At 56.8% G+C, this 16,444-nt stretch overlaps 3 protein-coding genes across 5 annotated transcripts; 2 read left to right on the forward strand and 1 right to left on the reverse strand.

Annotated features, from left to right (window-relative positions):
- Positions 1 to 1,481: 1,481 nt before the first annotated feature.
- On the forward strand, positions 1,482 to 5,256 carry COASY (Coenzyme A synthase). Its single transcript, XM_032871679.1, has 9 exons — positions 1,482 to 2,491; positions 3,120 to 3,334; positions 3,605 to 3,736; positions 3,868 to 4,057; positions 4,142 to 4,206; positions 4,393 to 4,477; positions 4,648 to 4,745; positions 4,842 to 4,988; positions 5,090 to 5,256. Exons 1-9 carry the CDS (start codon positions 1,624 to 1,626, stop codon positions 5,138 to 5,140), a joined length of 1,851 nt encoding a protein of 616 aa, XP_032727570.1. The 5' UTR covers positions 1,482 to 1,623; the 3' UTR covers positions 5,141 to 5,256.
- Positions 5,257 to 6,132: 876 nt separating this feature from the next.
- On the forward strand, positions 6,133 to 10,915 carry MLX (MAX dimerization protein MLX). Of its 3 annotated transcripts, none has more exons than XM_032871681.1 (8): positions 6,134 to 6,239; positions 6,802 to 6,838; positions 7,324 to 7,413; positions 7,690 to 7,796; positions 8,052 to 8,151; positions 8,354 to 8,453; positions 8,807 to 9,008; positions 9,768 to 10,915. In XM_032871681.1, exons 1-8 carry the CDS (start codon positions 6,198 to 6,200, stop codon positions 9,822 to 9,824), a joined length of 735 nt encoding a protein of 244 aa, XP_032727572.1. In that variant the 5' UTR covers positions 6,134 to 6,197; the 3' UTR covers positions 9,825 to 10,915. The 3 variants fall into 3 exon arrangements, with proteins under 3 accessions (XP_032727573.1, XP_032727572.1, XP_032727571.1); XM_032871680.1 differs by having other exon boundaries at positions 6,183 to 6,401; XM_032871682.1 differs by lacking the exon at positions 7,324 to 7,413 and having other exon boundaries at positions 6,133 to 6,239.
- A 14-nt stretch (positions 10,916 to 10,929) lies between these two features.
- PSMC3IP (PSMC3 interacting protein) lies at positions 10,930 to 14,874 on the reverse strand. Its single transcript, XM_032871683.1, has 8 exons — positions 14,749 to 14,874; positions 14,554 to 14,654; positions 14,290 to 14,379; positions 12,299 to 12,410; positions 11,643 to 11,788; positions 11,480 to 11,533; positions 11,303 to 11,362; positions 10,930 to 11,222 (listed from the first exon to the last, which is right to left on the reverse strand). The coding sequence occupies exons 1-8, from the start codon at positions 14,780 to 14,782 to the stop codon at positions 11,166 to 11,168; spliced, it is 654 nt and encodes a 217-aa protein (XP_032727574.1). The 5' UTR covers positions 14,783 to 14,874; the 3' UTR covers positions 10,930 to 11,165.
- Between the last annotated feature and the right edge of the window lie 1,570 nt (positions 14,875 to 16,444).

Consider the following 16,444-nt stretch of genomic DNA (forward strand, 5'->3'; position numbering starts at 1 on the left):
CACTGAGCCAGCCAGGCACCCCTTGGGACACCTTTTTAAGGAGTCTGGGTGGCTCAGTCGATTAAGCATCTGCCTTCAGCTCAAGTCATGATCCTGGGGTTCTGGGATAGAGCCCCATGTCTGGTTCCCTGCTCAGCGGGGACCTTGCTTCTCCCATTCCCTCTGCCCTTCCCCCTTGCTTGTGCTGGCTCTCTGTCTGCCTTTCTCAAATAAATAAATAAAATCTTTTTTTTTTTTAAATCATTTTTACTTTTTTTTTTTTTTTAAGATTTTATTCACTTATTTGACAGAGAGACAGCAAGAGAAGGAATACAAGTAGGGAGAGTGGGAGAGGGAAAAGCAGGTTTCTTGCTGTGCAGGGAGCTCAATGCTGTGCTGGATCCCAGGACACTGGGATCATGACTCCAGCTGAAGGCATACGCTTAACAACTGAGCCACCCAGGCGCCCTAAATAAATAAAATCTTAAAAAAAAATACAGAATGAGCCCACATAATTATGAAAACAAGCATTGTTTAGTTTGGGAAAATAAACGATAGCACATAACTGGAATCTTGGAAATTGGTTTCCCTCCCTTTTGAGATCTTTGTGGACACTTTATCTGAAATACCTCCTGATGGCATCCTAGCTTCCTCTCCCCATGCAGACTACCGGTTCCAACCTTTCGGGCCCCATTAGCTTCACAGTAAACCCTTGCCACTAGGTCTCCCTCCCTCCTCCCCTTTTCTGCCGTCTGGAGACCATCCTCTGGCAACCCTACTGAGCTGCCAGGCAGAGCTCTCCTCCTCTCTCTCTCAAACTGTTTCTGGGTGGTGTGGAGAGCTCCGGAGCCACAAGACCTTCCTTATAATGTTCCTGGAACACAGAGGGCTTCAATTTCCCCAGCTGTGAAATGGGGACTCGGACAGAGTGGTCCTTCCACAGGAGGATCCTCAGACTGGGAGGGCTGCGGGGACTCTGAGTCCTGACTTCAGTGCCACCCTGTGACTCCCATCTCTGTAATTTATTAAGAGGAAAGCCAGGTATTAGTTCTGCCTTTACCGCTGTCCCCTGGGTAACCTGGCTGAAGCCATTCTCTTCTCTTAATGTCTGAAGAGCATCCACAAAACCCTTTCAGGACCGTCTAGCCCCCCACGGTCCAGACCCCCTGCGGCTGGAATCTGGAAATAATGCTTCACCGGCCTACCCAACCCCCGAGTCCGACCCCGCCCCCTCGGCAGGACTCGCCCAACGCCATACAAAGTCTCGCGAGATCCCGAACAGAGCAGACACTTTGGCCTTTCTGCCGTTCCGTAGCTCGGACACGGAGCTGCTGAACTAGTATTTCCGGGTCGCATCCAGGTGAGCCTCCGCGGCAGCGCTCGCGGAACCTAAGCCCAGAGATCTCAGTAAGTAGGGGACCGACCCGAGCCTGAGCGTTTTCCTCTAGTCCCCTCCTTCGAGTCTCTGAAGACCCGGGTACAGCGTGGCAGGAGGGCCCGGGATTTCTGGATCCCCAGACCTATGACTCAGGGGCTCTTGTCCAGCCTAGTTTCCCCGCCCGGGATTTCGATTCAGTTCAGCGACTTCACCGCTGCGTTTGAGAAATGTAGAAAGAGCGTCTTAGCACATAGACCCGAGGCGCCATGTACCAGGCCCCGCGCCTTCCCCCGGTCTCCTCTGGATCAGCACAGAACCCCGTCCCTGCGCCAGGTCCCCTCCCTTGGGTCCAAGGCCCCACTTTTCAGCCTCAGCCACATAACCTCTCAGTCACCCACGCCTCGTCTCCCTGGCTGTCCGCAGGCCTGGGCAGGATGGCCGTATTCCGGTCGGGCCTCCTGGTGCTGACGACGCCCTTGGCCTCCCTGGCCCCTCGCCTGGCCCCCATCCTGACCTCAGCGGCCCGGCTGGTGAATCACACGCTCTATGTACACCTGCAGCCGGGCATGAGTCTGGGGGCCTCAGCTCAGCCCCAACCCAGCCTCGTGCAGGCCACGTTTGAGGTCTTGGATTTCATCACACACCTCTACGCTGGCGCCAACGTCCACAGGCACCTGGACGTCAGAGTCCTGCTGACCAATATCGGAGCCAAGAGCGCCTTTCTCCCTCCCCTGTCCGGTTCAGTCCAGAACCTGGCCCACCCACCGGAAGTGGTGCTGACTGACTTCCAGACCCTGGACGGAAGCCAGTACAACCCAGTCAAGCAACAGCTAGAGCGTTATGCCACCAGCTGCTATAGTTGTTGTCCCCAACTGGCTTCAGTGCTGCTATACCCCGACTATGGACCCGGAGAGCTGCCTGTGGAGTCCCTGGATGTCCCCTTACCCTCCACCATCAGGCCAGCCTCCCCCGTGGCCAGGTCTCCAAAGCAGCCAGTGCGTGGCTACCACCGTGGAGCTGTGGGTGGCACATTTGACCGCCTGCACAATGCTCACAAGGTGTTGCTCAGCGTCGCGTGCATCCTGGCCCAGGAGCAGCTTGTGGTGGGAGTAGCAGACAAAGACCTGTTGAAGAGTGAGTGAGATGGACCCTGGAATAGAGCAGGGGAAGGCCCTCAGAACTCCTTAACCTTGCCGCCAGTTCATGATTGAGGAACAGGGGGGCCCTCCTTTACTTCCCACCCTTCCCAGATGTCCCAGTGACTGGCACTCAGTTGGTGCTAAGGAAATTACGTTAAATGAGTAAGTGCAGCTTTCTCAGTGTGTGGTCTAGTCACCATTCAAATCAGAATCACCCCAAATGTGGAGCCAAGGAGTCTGCACTTTTAAGAAGTTCTCTGGGTGATGAATCCTACAGATGGAGACCCTTGCAATAAATGGATGAGTGGGTTGTAGGTAGTTGTGCCAGAGACACAGTAAGAGGGGACTTGTGGTTGGGTGGGTCTTGGAATTCTCCATCTGACTCTGATGCTGGCATTGCTGGTTCTCTGGGAATAGGCCGGTGCCTGCCATGACTATTGTGCTTGGCGGCTGCCCCCTCTTGGTAGCTCCCCTGACACAGACCACTTGCCAGCTTAGCCCTTTCTTCCTGTCACCCGCCCCTATCTGGAGATTGGATGCCTAGGGACAGTCTTCCCCAAACTTGCTTATACTTTTCCTCCCCAATAAAAAGATCTCCCTGTTCTTTTGGGCTCCTTCCCCAGGCAAGTTGCTCCCTGAGCTGCTCCAACCCTACGCAGAGCGTGTGGAACATCTGAGTGAGTTCCTGGTGGACATCAAGCCCTCCTTGACTTTTGATATCATCCCCCTGCTGGACCCCTATGGGCCCGCTGGCTCTGACCCCTCCTTGGAGTTCCTGGTGGTCAGCGAGGAGACCTATCGTGGGGGGATGGCCGTCAACCGCTTCCGCCTTGAGAATGTAACCCCTGGGAGAGACTGGCAGAGGGAGTGGATGGGGATGGGGAAGGCCACGTGGGGGACTGCTGGAAGTACCACAACCCTAGAGGAGGGAAGAGAGGGTTTAGGGTGGTGAGGAAGAGGCAAGAAGGAACCGGTTCCCAGCTTGCCCTTGGACGCAGGCTCTACCTCTGGAATATGTAGGGGAGGATACGGGGGGTGGGGGACAGCTCGATTGTCACTGTTCTCCTGTCCCTCCTTCTCTCTCCTCATCCCTCCTCTTTTACTACAGGATCTGGAGGAGCTTGCCTTATACCAGATCCAGCTGCTGAAGGACCAAAGCCACAAGGAAAATGAAGAAGATAAAGTCAGCTCCTCTAGCTTCCGCCATCGAATGCTGGGAAACCTGCTTCGGCCTCCATATGTATGCCTGCCCTCCCACTCTCTCCCCTCTTGGGTGGGCTGGAAATGCTGGAGAGTAAAGACTGAAGAATTCAGTCCCAAGGATGAGTCTGAAGATCCTAGTAACTGGGGTTCCCTCTCCTCCACCTCCAGAAGAGGCCAGAGCTCCCCACACAACTCTACGTGATTGGGCTCACGGGCATCAGTGGCTCCGGGAAGAGCTCAGTAGCTCAGCGGCTTAAGGGCCTGGGGGCATATGTCATCGACAGTGACCAGCTGGGCCATCGGGCCTATGCCCCAGGTGGTCCTGCCTACCAGCCTGTTGTGGAGGCCTTTGGAACAGGTAATACCTGGGGAGGGCTGCAGGTGGCCCGAAGGGAGGAGTCGGCCTGGCCTCCTTGCCCAGTCCCGTGTCTCTGTTATCCAGATATTCTCCATAAAGATGGCATTATCAACAGGAAGGTCCTAGGCAGCCGGGTGTTTGGGAACAAGGTAAACGTACGCCTCTTTAAGGGTTTCTCAGCTACTCCTAGACACAGAGGTTGGGACCCAGTGGACCTCTCTGCTCTGGTCCAGAGTGCCACTTTCCACTCATCTGTTCCCAGTCACCTCCTCCCTTGGGCTGGCTCTGTCACCGAGGGAAGGTAAACCGTCTACTTCCTCTGTTCTCCTCCTCAGAAGCAGCTGAAGATACTCACGGATATCATGTGGCCAGTTATCGCAAAGCTGGCGCGAGAGGAGATGGAGCACGCTATGGCTGAGGGTGAGTGGGAGGGATAAGGGGAGCAGCCAAGGGGGACATCAAGCCAGTTCTCCTCCTGGGAGCTTCCCCACCCCAAGGCAGACCCTCCACTTTCCTTGGGACTAGGCCTCATTGGCTCTCTGTTGGTAAGTGGCGGTATGCTGCCACCGGTGACTGGGGTCTTCCCACAGGAAAGCACGTGTGTGTGATCGATGCTGCTATGCTGCTTGAAGCCGGTTGGCAGGACATGGTGCATGAGGTGTGGACCGTTGTCATTCCCGAGACTGAGGTATCCGGACCCCGTCTCCCACCCTGTCCCCACTGCAGACTGCAGACTGCATCCTGGTCTGAGCCAGTGGGCTGACCTATGCCTTGTCTGTGTCAGGCCATACGACGCATTGTGGAGAGGGATGGCCTAAGTGAGGCTGCAGCTCAAAGCCGGTTGCAGAGCCAGATGAGTGGGCAGCAGCTCGTGGACCAGAGCCACGTGGTGCTGAGCACCTTATGGGAACCGCATGTCACCCAACGCCAGGTTGGTGCTGAGGGAAGGGCTGGGTTGTGGGGAAATGGTCTCCGCTGGGTGCCTGCCTGACCCTGTCCTCTCTTCCTCCAAACTTTCTGGCCTGCTCAAAGGTGGAGAAAGCCTGGGGCCTCCTGCAGAAGCGCATCCCCCAGACGCTGTGAGGCCCGTGGCTGACATTGAGTTCTCTGTGGGGCCAGAGTGGCCCTTGGAGCTGCCCAGAGATTCAGTGGTGAGGAGGAATGGGGGCCTCCGTGCTCATCCTGGTTGGGCGTAGAGGGCTCTGAGCCAAACTGGGGAGCGCAGGGCCGGGCCTGGTGGACATGCGGAGCCTTACGCAGCTTCCTGGCTGGCCTTTGGCCATCACTGAGGTTGTGGCACTTGGGGAAGCAGGCCTCTCTGGCATTCTTTGCCTACTCTTGCCCACAGCGCGTGATATCTACGGCCGACTGTGGCCAGGGCAAACACTGGAACTTGTAACAGAATTAAAGATGAATGTTGCCGGATGCTGCCTGTATGGTGTCTGCTTCCTGCCCCGATGCCTCTGGGTATCTTGGGGAGCCTTGAGCTGGAACCTGGGAGTGCAGTGGTTAAGAGCTTGGCTTTTGAAGCTAGCCAGGCAGAGGTCAGCCTTGGTTCTATCACTGATAGCTGTCTGCTTTGCAAGAAGCTACAGACTTTCGACGTTCCTCGGTTTCCCTGTCTGTAAAGTATCATAACTTGGCTAACACTCTCTGACAGTGTTTCTTCCACTGGTCTCCTGCCAGATGCCTGGCTGGTTTTTGAAAACGGGACTTTAAGAACCCCGGCGGGGTGTCTGCCCTCACGGGACTGGTGCTGGCAGCCAGGCAGGGTCAGCCCAGGTGGCCAAGTCTGCACCTTCCAGGCCGCCTGCAGGGCGGGGCTGGGACACGCGCCCCGAGAGCCGCCTGGGCTCGCACAGCGCGTGCACACGACTATCGGCGACACTGGACGAGCCTTTTGAGGGGACCCCATTTTACAGAATGATTCACGTCGCGGCAACAGGAACGCTACCGGTTTCCGCTGCGACGCCAGCGGCTCTGGTCCACGGTTTCGGTGTTTCTGGGCTGCGCATGCGCTCGCCCCGCCCTCCGCCTCCCGTCCTTGGGTTGGTGGGTTTGGGTCACGTGGGTGCGCCTCGCCGCTTCCTCGCGGCAGGGGGCCCGCCCGCGGGCTGGTTTCCGGTCTGGTGGGTCGGAGATGACAGAGCCGGGCGCCTCTCCGGACGACCCATGGGTCAAGGCAAGCCCCGCGGGCGCGCACGCCGACGAGGGGAGGGCGGGTCGGGCTCGTGCACGTGGGGGGGCCGGAAGACGAGGGGATTCCTTGCAGTCCCTAAAGGTCCCCCCGCCCTCCGGGCCCCGGGGCTGCAGAGAAGACAGCTCTCACCCCGCGCGTGCCAAGGTGGGGAGACAAGTGACGCGTGTGTACACGAGTGTGTGTGGGGGCAGGGTTTGGGGGCTGGGGAGGTGCTGGAGCGTGGGTAGGGGCAGACGCGGTCCTGCGGAGGGGAGGCGCTCCCATGGCCTATCCGTTCTTGGCTCCCGGGGCAGTCCTGCAGTCGCCTGCGCACCCCAGGGGAAAGAGAGAGAGTGTGTGTGTGTGTGTGTGTGTGTGCGCGCACGCGTGCATCCTGAAATTGCCTGCGTACCTTGGGGGGTGGGGGTGGGTAGGACGTGTGTGTGTGTGTGTGTGTGTGTGTGTGTGTGTGCGCGCGCGCGCGCGCGCGCGCGCGCACGCGCAATGAAAGGAGGTGCGGACCCTGGGCCGAGGTCCGATGAGCTTCCTTTGCTTGGTGCTGCAGGTGGAATACGCCTACAGCGACAACAGTCTGGACCCCGGTGAGTGCCTCCCCACTATCCCCAGCTCCCTCATGACCCTCCCGCTGCAGCCCTATAGATTCCCGTGGTCTTGCCAGCCACACCTGAGCACAGTCCACTGTCCCTGAGCCGAGTTCCTGCCCTGAGACAGGGAGGAGCTGCAGGACCGGGGCAGGAAGCATAAGGGTACAGCTGGTTTCCTCTGCTCTGAAGCAGGGAAGTGACAGCAGTGATAGCTGGCCACTCTCTCACCCTCATTGTGCCCAGATGCCATTTTGTGATCCAGTGGTACCATTACAGGCCCATGGAGCACTGTGGAAATCAGGGACAGGAGCATTGCAGCATGGCACAAACAGGAAATGGGTGCCCCAGTATGAGTGGCTTTTGGGTTGAAAGGGAGAGGTCAGATTTAAGGATCAGGAAGCCACTGTACCCACAGGTTTCTCAGGGTCTAATATAGTGTTCCCCTGCCTTACCCCTTAGTGATTGGGACCTCTCTTTTCCAGGGCTTTTTGTAGAAAGTACCCGAAAGGGGAGTGTAGTGTCCAGAGCTAATAGCATCGGTTCCACCAGTGCCTCTTCCGTCCCCAATACAGGTAGGCAGCAACATGCCCCGACCTGGGGGGACTCAGTTACACCATCATTTTAGTGTATTTCCCAGACAGGAAGCTCCAGTCACCCACATGGGGGTGCTGGAGAACTAGTGATAGACACAGGCTCTCACTGTCTCTCACCTCATCTAGGACCTTAGGTTGTTCTGTCCATTGCTGTCTCTAGGCACCAGTTTTTCCTTTCCCACTGGGGCACGGTGGGTGAGCTGGGCCCCACTGGGCCTCAAAATGACCTCTTCCCGCCCCCAACTTTGAGTGTAGATGACGAGGACAGCGATTACCACCAGGAGTCCTACAAGGAGTCCTATAAGGACCGGCGGCGGCGAGCACACACGCAGGCTGAGCAGAAGAGGAGAGATGCCATCAAGGTGACTGGGGGGCCCGCAGCTCAGCCAGCGCAGGAAGGCCCATTACATTTGATTCGCTCTGCCCCGACCTCATCAGACAGCACCAGGCATCCTTGTGGGCAGCTAATATCGTCTCTGGATGAGAACACCCTCCTTCCACCACCCCCACCTGTTTGAGTTTTGAGCATGGAACTCAGTTCTTGAAGAGAAAGCTTGGTGAGTTTGCCTTAATCCGCAGAGTTAAAGGAAGCCTTGTTTCCCCTGATGTTTCCACAGAGAGGCTATGATGACCTTCAGACAATCGTCCCCACTTGCCAGCAGCAGGACTTCTCCATTGGTTCCCAAAAGCTCAGCAAAGCCATCGTTCTACAGAAGAGTATGACCAGGGAGAGCCCTGGGAGTGGTTGAGGCCAGCAGGGCAGTGAAGAGGCCAGAGCCTTCTACCCACTCTCGGCCTGGCCCTGGTGGGGTGGTGGTTATGGGGCAGGTGGGGAGTGGGATGGCGGGGCGGGGGGAGAAAAAGTCAGCCTTGTCCTTCTGGTTGAGACTTCCTCTGTGCCCACCCCCACCCATCCCAGCCATTGACTACATCCAGTTTTTGCACAAGGAGAAGAAAAAGCAGGAGGAGGAAGTGTCCATGCTACGCAAGGATGTCACAGCCCTGAAGATCATGAAAGTGTAAGGGTGACACTGAGCTGGGTGAACCAGGGCTTCTGAGGGGACTCGGGCAGACCTCAGTTCATACCTTCTTCTCATTCAAAGGCCACATCTGATACTACAGGCCAGATAATCCCCTCACTCCCTTAGGTGGCCGCTTGGAGGCTGGACTCTGTACCCCCGTGTCCCTAACGCACAGCATGTTCTCAAAGTGCCTGTGGGCTTCATGAAGGGAAGGGTGGGGAGAGGGGGGTCACCATTTCTGTCCCGGAGCAGTGTCTGGCTGATGTGGACTACCTTGCAGCAGCTCTCCAGGAGCCCCTTCCTGGGGGAGAACCTCGGGCCCCTGAGCCCTGTTCACTCCTCGATTTCAGGAACTACGAGCAGATTGTGAAGGCACACCAGGACAACCCCCATGAGGGGGAGGACCAGGTCTCTGACCAGGTCAAGTTCAATGTGTTTCAAGGCATCATGGACTCCCTGTTCCAGACCTTCCATGCCTCCGTCTCCGTGGCCAGCTTCCAGGAGCTGTCAGCCTGTGTCTTCAGCTGGGTTGAGGAGCACTGTAAGCCTCAGGTAAGGGGTAGCCGTGATCATGGGCTGGTGGGGGCGGGGGGGACACTCCTCCTGGCAAAGTGGCCCAAGTCCGAAATTGTCCAGAGGAGGAGGCAGCAGCAGCTTTCAGGTTTCTTGGGGGGTGTCTCCCTCCTCGGCTTCTTAGCCCAGATTTTCCTGTAAGGTTTCATTTGGCAGGACTGATCGGGCACTTAAATCCCATGGGCCCAACCCTGGCCCTTCTCAGCCCACGTGTGGCTGCCTCGTGCGTCGCCCTCACTGCGGCAGCAGATTCACTCGGCCCATCTGGAAGATTGCTGGCCGCCACCCCCAGGCCCGCGGGAGGAGTCTGCTCCAGCGCTTGTGTTCTTTGTAACGGGGCAGCGTGTGAATGCTGTTGCCGGACTCTTGTGCTCCTGAGGCCTGGTTGCCTTTTCTGCCTTTTCTGCTGGACTTGCATCCGGAGAGTCCCACTTTTTTGTTTCCTGACATTTTCTGGGAACACTTGAAGCACAGTATGTCCCGAACGCTCCCAAGCCCACACCTGAATGCTACCGTTTCCGTTTCTTGCATTTGCTTTTCCACATAGCCAGCCACGCCTCCATCCCTTTCCCTGTGCTCTCGCAGCGACATTTCAGAGTAAACTGCAGACAGCAGGGCGGCCCAGGGGCTTTTTCTGTTGCATTCTAAAGAGCACGTCTTGTGTAGGCACGGGTCACCCAGCCGGCGCTCTGTCCTTGCCTGAGCGCCACCCATGTCTCCCTCTGCTGCCCCCACCAGACCCTCCGGGAGATCGTGATTGGTGTCCTGCACCAGCTGAAGAACCAGCTGTACTGACCGGCGCCCCGAACCCACAGAAGAGCCAGCGAGAGGCCCGAGTCTCCTGCTTGGCCACAGAGCCGCTGGCCTTCTGAGATCAGACTCGATGCTCCACACAGGTCCGCTGGCTCCCGGCATTTGGTTCCCCGACACCCCTCATCCTCAGTGGGGCTGGGGTGTTTGTTTTGTGAAAGCTTTAATTTATTATATTGACCACAAAACTCGAGCCTCTGGTCTTTCCCCCCTTCCTGTAAAAATCCTCAGGGTGGGGGTCTGCTCTGGGCATCCCCAAGAGCTCCCGTCCTATCCCCTTCTAAGCCTCAGACTTTTGCTCCAGATCTACACATATCTGGGAGCTACTGTTTGCATTTGGTTTGCTCTCTTGGGCCAGATTTGGGCAACACCTGGCCCAAGTTTGGCCATTTTGGCAGTAGTTGGACAGAAAGAAAGGAACATGAGGAAATACTCTCACAGCCATGAAGTGTGACAGGCTGCCTAGTACCTGGGCTAGGGCTCCCTGGTGGGCCCAAGGTGGGACCCAGGCTCTGCTGGCCATCTCTGGGCAGGGCTGCCAGGATCCTGCCCTCACCTACTACTCCATCGCCTCTCTTATCCTGCTCTGGGTGCTAGAGCGAAGCGGCCTTCCTGTGTGCTCCTGCTCCCTCTGTGCTCACAGGCAGGAGCACAGCACAGAGAAGTCAAGTGTGACACACAGCACTACGTAGTAATTTTTTTTTTTTTTTAATTTTCTAAATAAACACCAAGAGTGCAATTTTGCTAAACTTACAATTTTGGAAAACAAACTGGGCCTCAGAACCACTCCCCCCCCTTCCTGTCAAGTGTATCTGGGTCTCTATCCCTGTGCTGCCTGCATCTCTCCCAGGACTTGGGGTCAGGGTGAAGGGGTAGAGAAGGTATTTAAAGGCCTCCTGGGGTACAGAGCTCCAAGAAGTCCTGGGTAAGGCTTTGGGCTCCTTGACTGCTATATACAGTTTCCTGTCTCTACTCTGTAGCCTTCTGCAGGGTTGACATCTGGGAGGTTTGGTTATCCAGAGGAAATTTAAGTATTTTTATATCAAATTATATTACAATAAATACTACCAAATGCTTTCCTTTAGCGTTGTTTCCAGTTGGAGCGTTCAGTTCAAGCAACTGGAATGTAGCCAGGAAAAGGAACCTGAGCCTGCTCGTGGGCTGTGGGCTCGCTCACTCCCCGCGCCCCATACTCTGGCTCCTGCCCCTCTCCCAGCTGCTCTGCCCAAAGACAGCAGCAGGAACAAACACAGAAGCCAACCTGGAGGAGCCAACCAGTGCCGGACCTCTCTTTCCATCCCCCCCGGGGTCCTGCCGGTGGACCCCTCAAGGGTCTGGGAGCTTCACGTTGTGATCCTCATCCGTCTCTATCCCGACTTCCTCCTGGGGCAGGGAGACAAGTGAGTGAGCGCTCCTTGGACCCAGCACCCAGGGGAGTGGGGATGGGAGAGAGAACCACTTACAAAGAACTGCTTCTTGCTCTTGGGGTATCCTTCCAGAATTGCGTCAGACAGCTCTGTTGCCTGACAGGAAACAAAACCACCCCTTTTCAGGTGGGCAGCACCGCCTGGAGGGGCCGCGCTGTCGGGTCCCGGGTTCTCCTGCCGTTTCTCGGGCTTGCCCGGAGCACGCTCACTCACCATCCTCTTCCGCTTCCTCCACTCCTTGCAGTACTTCTGCCTCTCTCTGTACACCTGGGCAGGGAAACAGCTGCCTCTAACCCCTCAGCCCCACTGAGGCTGCGAGAGGCTGCGAGCCTGCGCCACCTCGCCCGGCCCATGACTGCCCGCGCTCCCAGCTCACCTGTTCTTTCTCTTCTGGAGTCACGTGGTTGGTGGCTGCTTTAATATTCTTCAGTCTCTCTCTGTAGCCAGCACACTCCTCCTTCAACTCCTGGATCTCTTTCTGCATCTCCGGTGTGGTCAGGGCACTAGTTAACTCCTTCAGCTCTGAAACCACAGCTCTCCGGGGTCACTCCCTACCCGAGGCTGGGGCTTGGTCTTTCCCAGCAGGTGCTCCCTGAGGTAGTGACTGGACCCCTACCTTGCTCTCGGCTCTACACACAGGGTCCAGAATGAGTTCCACATTCTGGAAATGCTCAGCAGAGATGAAGGCTTACAGAATTACCAGTTTATTCCTGTTTTCTCTCCTCCTCCATCTACCAGCAGTGGTAAAGTGAGGTTGCACAGACTGTTCTTGGAGCCAGTCAGAGCAGCCAGCACCGAGGGAGTGTGGGCCCAGGGCACTGAGGGTGTTAGGGAAAGCAAATGCATGTCCTGCCCACTCACATTCAAAGGCCATTAGCCGTTCTCTGTTTTGATACAGTAACTGTGGCAGCCCAGCAGAGAGAATCACTGCCGTGGGACAACACTGCAGCCAGCAAACCGTTCACTCCATAATCCCTGACCTCTAGACCGACCCTGACCCTAGGGGCACCCTTGGGGGCTGCCCAGTCCTACCAGCCTCCATGTGGCGGCAGCTCTGCTGTAAGCTCTGCACCTTAGCAGTGAGGGCCACGATTTTGGCATCCAGGCCTTGGAGGTCCGCGTCACTCACCATGGCAAATTGGTCCTGCCAGAGGTGAGGAAAAACAAGGGGGCTGATGTGAGGCACGGGAGGGGAACCTCATCTGGGGTGGGGACAGCATCACATACATGCAAGACTGTGGGGCTCCCCAGCCCTCCAGAGGGCCTGTGAGAAACCACTCAGTTTAGTACTGGTCCCAGCTTATAACAAGGTATGATCGATAAGTGAAACCTCACGCCTGTCCTCAAGGGGCATCAAGGCTGGCAGGATACTAACAGGGCGGAGATCTCAGTTAGTGCTAAGACCGCTCACTGGGCTAAAGGAGTAGAGGAACATTCTCCCCAAGGTAGCGATACCTGAATTACACGTTCCCACAGCAGGAAGAACAGGGACGGGGACAGAGGCGGGGACAGTACTGAAGGGACAAGCCTGAGCAGCCCGCCCCGAGGGACCAGCTGCTACCGAGGATGGGCCCCGTGGGGGTCTTGTCGGCGACAATGGGGAGCACATTATGGAGAAGAAGAACGCCAGCCTGCGCGCCAGATCCTGCCAGACCCGGAGTTCTGAAAACACACACCGACTGAAACACAGCCATGCCTGTGCCTTCACACAGTCTCGGGCGGCTTTTGCTCTCCAGTGGTAGTCTCGAGGGCTTGTCACAGCTGTGTACCTGGGACAAGAGACCATCTGGCCCTCAAAACCCTAAAATATTAAGGGTCTGACTGTTTACAGAAGAAAATCTGCAAAACTCTCCCTTAAGGAATCTAGAGTTGTCACATAATGAAACCGATTTAGGAAAATTAGCCTTGGTGGTGGTTCGGTTCAGTGAAACTAGTATTCGGCGTCTACTAGATGTTAGCTTCTGGGGTGGGGGTGCTGAGCAAAGGAATACGGGTGAGAAGTGGGGCCTGCCTTGGAAGACTGCGGTCCAGCGAGGAGACGCGTAAGACAAGCGTGTCCCTCAAAGAAGCGAGCGCCTGCAGAAGAGGCGATCAGAGAATTCAGGGAAGGTCTCTGGAGGTGATCCCTGAGGGGAATCCAACAGGATGAGTAAGAGTTAGCTGAGCAAAGAGGCAGAAGAGGAAGAAGGGTTTTTAAAACTCCAGGCAGAAGGACACAGGAGTAAAACTCATCTACATGTTCTAGTACTGGTGAGTGGACCGAGAAGGGACAGTGAGGCACGGGGGCCGGGTCTCCCTAGTACCTTTTCCCTACTCGAGGGAGCATGAGTTTGAAGTCGGGCAATGGCACTCGCTGTGCACCCACGCAGACCACTCTGGCTGCCGTGCGGAAGACCTCTGAGGCCAGCAGATGCTAGGAGGGTATCAGGAGATGCAGATGGAAAGGACAGGCCGAGTCAGGAAGGGGGAAAACCAACAGGGCACTGGGGGAGAGAGATGAGGGGCTCCCCAGTCTCTAGGTTGGGTGAAGCATGACTCCACTGAGGGAGAAGCAGGGAGAGGTGCCCATTTGGGGGGATGAGGCAATCTACCTTAGCAGTAGTAATACTGACTCAGAAAGGTCTAGAAGGCATCCAAGTGGTGGGCTGGCCCAGAGATACAAAATCAGCGTTACCTGTGTTGGGAGTGAGGGGTAGGGGCAGAAGGCGAACCGTGTGGCAGATGGTGGTTCTAATCTAGATGACTGGGAAAAAGAAACTTCCAAGAGGGAACGGATCTCCCCGGCAGCAATTCAGGATCTTCTGTCATCTATCCTGTCCCGAATCTGGAAGTCTCGCTAAGTCTGGGTCACAGCAAGGGGAGTACCCACTCTGATTTAAAGGGTGCCTGGGGCCCTTTTCATGACCTAGGACAAGTGAGTTTCATGGAGTGCCCCAAATTCCCCAGAAGAGAGTTCATTCTAGAGACTGGCTGACCTAGTGTCGGGGTGTCACACGGGCGATAATTTGCACAAGTTCCCTCACCTGGTCCGCAAAATAGATCTTCTGCTTGCCGTACATCTTCTCTTTGATTTTGCCTTGCTGGGCCAGCTGCTCCAGCGCCTTCACCACCGCCTGGCGGGGGAGGGCGGCGGGCAGTCAGAGCAATGACTTCGGGGCCCACGCAGCGGGAATTTCAGCCCGACAAGCCTTAGGAAGCCCGCGGCTGGAATGGCAGCCCCGAGAGGGCAGCACCCCGGACTGATTCGAGGGGCCCCAAGGGGAGGAGTCCCAGGAGAGGGTCCTCACCGCCTTGCCCAGTCCGTGTTCCCGCTGCAGGTTCCCGAACACGTCCTGGGCGCTGTAGGGTCTGTTCTGCTCCTGCAGGTACCTCAGGAGGATCCCAGGGGCTACGAAGACACGCGGCAGGAGTGGGGGTCACCCAACCAACGCCTGTCCCGTCCCCCCCGCCCAGGACTCCCCCGCGCCCACCGCCCCGCTTACCTCCCGCCGCGGCCTCCGCCCGGCCTTTACTCATGGCTTTTCCCGCCGCCAACTCGGAAAGCCGGACGTTGTCGTTGCTCGAGGCAACAGCTGCTTCCGGTGACGAGAGGGGCGGGCCGCAAGCGGTGATTGGCGGAAGGGGACGTCTTCGCGAAGCACGGAACGACCTTCCCGGGCGCCGTAGTTCAGTCCGACCCGTGTCGGGCGTCGGCCCCCGGGTTCGCAGCGGCGGGGGCGGGACGCTGGCTCCGGCCCGCTCCTCCCCGCGCCCTCCGGCTCTAGGCGCAGGTCGGGCCAACCACTGATTGGGGTCTGGAAACCCTTTTCCAGGGGCGGCTGAGCTCTGGTGACCGTGAGCTGGGACGGTGTTCCGAGGGGGAGAGAACTTGGGCTCAGCTCCCGCCGGGCTAGCGACTTGCTCAAGGTCACAGGGTCAGTTACCCACAGGGACGTGTCCTGTCCCACGGCCCGGTGTTCTTTTCGACCGCCAGTCTTATTTGTAAAACAGGAACAAGAGGTACTAGCAGGAGGGCGGTTGGGAAGACAGTGCCTGAGAGCCCTGGGAGCACAGCGCTGCCCACATTTGCCAGTTCCCGAGCCTCGCGCACAGGGGGCGCTCCACACGCGCTGAGGTTTGGACGCCGAGGGAAGGCAGGGTTGGGTGGGGGCTATACTGTTAAGCCGCAAAGCTTGTAGAAAAGTTTTCTGTTGGCGGAGTGGATCTAATGGCAACACCTGGCAGGTGTTTTCCACTCCTGCCCACAGTGGCCAGTGGGACAAAGCCTGAAATAAGTGTTTCTAGTTTCTGAGGTCAGCCGAAGGCCAAAGAGCAGCTGTCCCTGCAGCTCACTCCAGAGGAGGAGCATGGTGCTACTTTTTAAAACCTATTACCTAAATAAATAAAATCTTTAAAAAAGGGGGCGCCTGGGTGGTTCAGTGGGTTAAAAGCCTCTGCCTTCTGCTCAGGTCATGATCCCAGGGTCCTGGGTTCTAGACCCACATCGGGCTCTGTGCTCTGCAGGGAGCCTGCTTCCTCCTCTCTCTGCCTGTCTCTCTGCCTACTTGTGATCTGTCAAATAAATAAAATCTTAAAAAATTTAAAAATAGTAAAACCTGTTCCCTAAAGTCTCATTAGCCTTTGAAGCACCTACTTGTCTTCACACGGCTAGGGAACAATATTAAGAATTAAAAATGGGGATGCCTAGGTGGCTCGGTTGGCTGGGTTTCTGCCTTCAGCTCAGGTCCTCAGGTCCAGTTCCTTGTTCAGCAGGGAGCCTGCTTCTCTCCCTCATGTTTGCCACTCCCTGCTTGTGCGCTCTCTCCCCCTCTGACAAATACATAAATACAATCTTTAAAAAAACAAAAATGATGGGAGTGCAGGGTAGATGCTAGTCGAGAGTGCCAGTTGTGCTGCCTGGGCTCTCCTGGGGAGGGGAAGTGGCCTCGTATGTGGTGATTGTTCTGACCATCACAAAGGTCACAAATAGGGACAGGCAGGTGGGTCCCTCACACCCGGGCTTACTCTTCTGAGGCTGTCACCTCAGATTAATCCCATCTCAGATTAACCAGCTGTCCTTACCAAGGGCAAGACACCATTCAATACCAGTCTCTTAAAGATTGTTCTCATACAAGATTTATTCCCCAGCACCACTCCGCCCCCCCCCCCCCCCCCCCCCCCCCCCCCCCCCCCCCCCCC

The sequence above is a fragment of the Lontra canadensis genome, unplaced genomic scaffold (assembly GCF_010015895.1).
Source record: "Lontra canadensis isolate GAN:19392208 unplaced genomic scaffold, GSC_riverotter_1.0 scaffold43, whole genome shotgun sequence".
NCBI classification, from domain to species: domain Eukaryota; kingdom Metazoa; phylum Chordata; class Mammalia; order Carnivora; family Mustelidae; genus Lontra; species Lontra canadensis.

Coding starts and splice junctions, on each gene's coding strand:
- COASY (XM_032871679.1), top strand. CDS start 1,624: ATGTACCAGGCCCCGCGCCTTCCCCCGGTCTCCTCTGGATCAGCACAG. Junction 3,737..3,867: donor ACCTGCTTCGGCCTCCATAT/GTATGCCTGCCC, acceptor CTCCACCTCCAG/AAGAGGCCAGAGCTCCCCAC. Junction 4,207..4,392: donor GCCGGGTGTTTGGGAACAAG/GTAAACGTACGC, acceptor TCTCCTCCTCAG/AAGCAGCTGAAGATACTCAC.
- PSMC3IP (XM_032871683.1), bottom strand. CDS start 14,782: ATGAGTAAAGGCCGGGCGGAGGCCGCGGCGGGAG. Junction 14,380..14,553: donor AACACGGACTGGGCAAGGCG/GTGAGGACCCTC, acceptor CTCCCCCGCCAG/GCGGTGGTGAAGGCGCTGGA. Junction 11,223..11,302: donor AGAGCAAGAAGCAGTTCTTT/GTAAGTGGTTCT, acceptor TCCCTGCCCCAG/GAGGAAGTCGGGATAGAGAC.
- MLX (XM_032871680.1), top strand. CDS start 6,198: ATGACAGAGCCGGGCGCCTCTCCGGACGACCCATGGGTCAAGGCAAGC. Junction 6,402..6,801: donor CTCACCCCGCGCGTGCCAAG/GTGGGGAGACAA, acceptor TTGGTGCTGCAG/GTGGAATACGCCTACAGCGA. Junction 8,454..8,806: donor GCCCTGAAGATCATGAAAGT/GTAAGGGTGACA, acceptor CCTCGATTTCAG/GAACTACGAGCAGATTGTGA.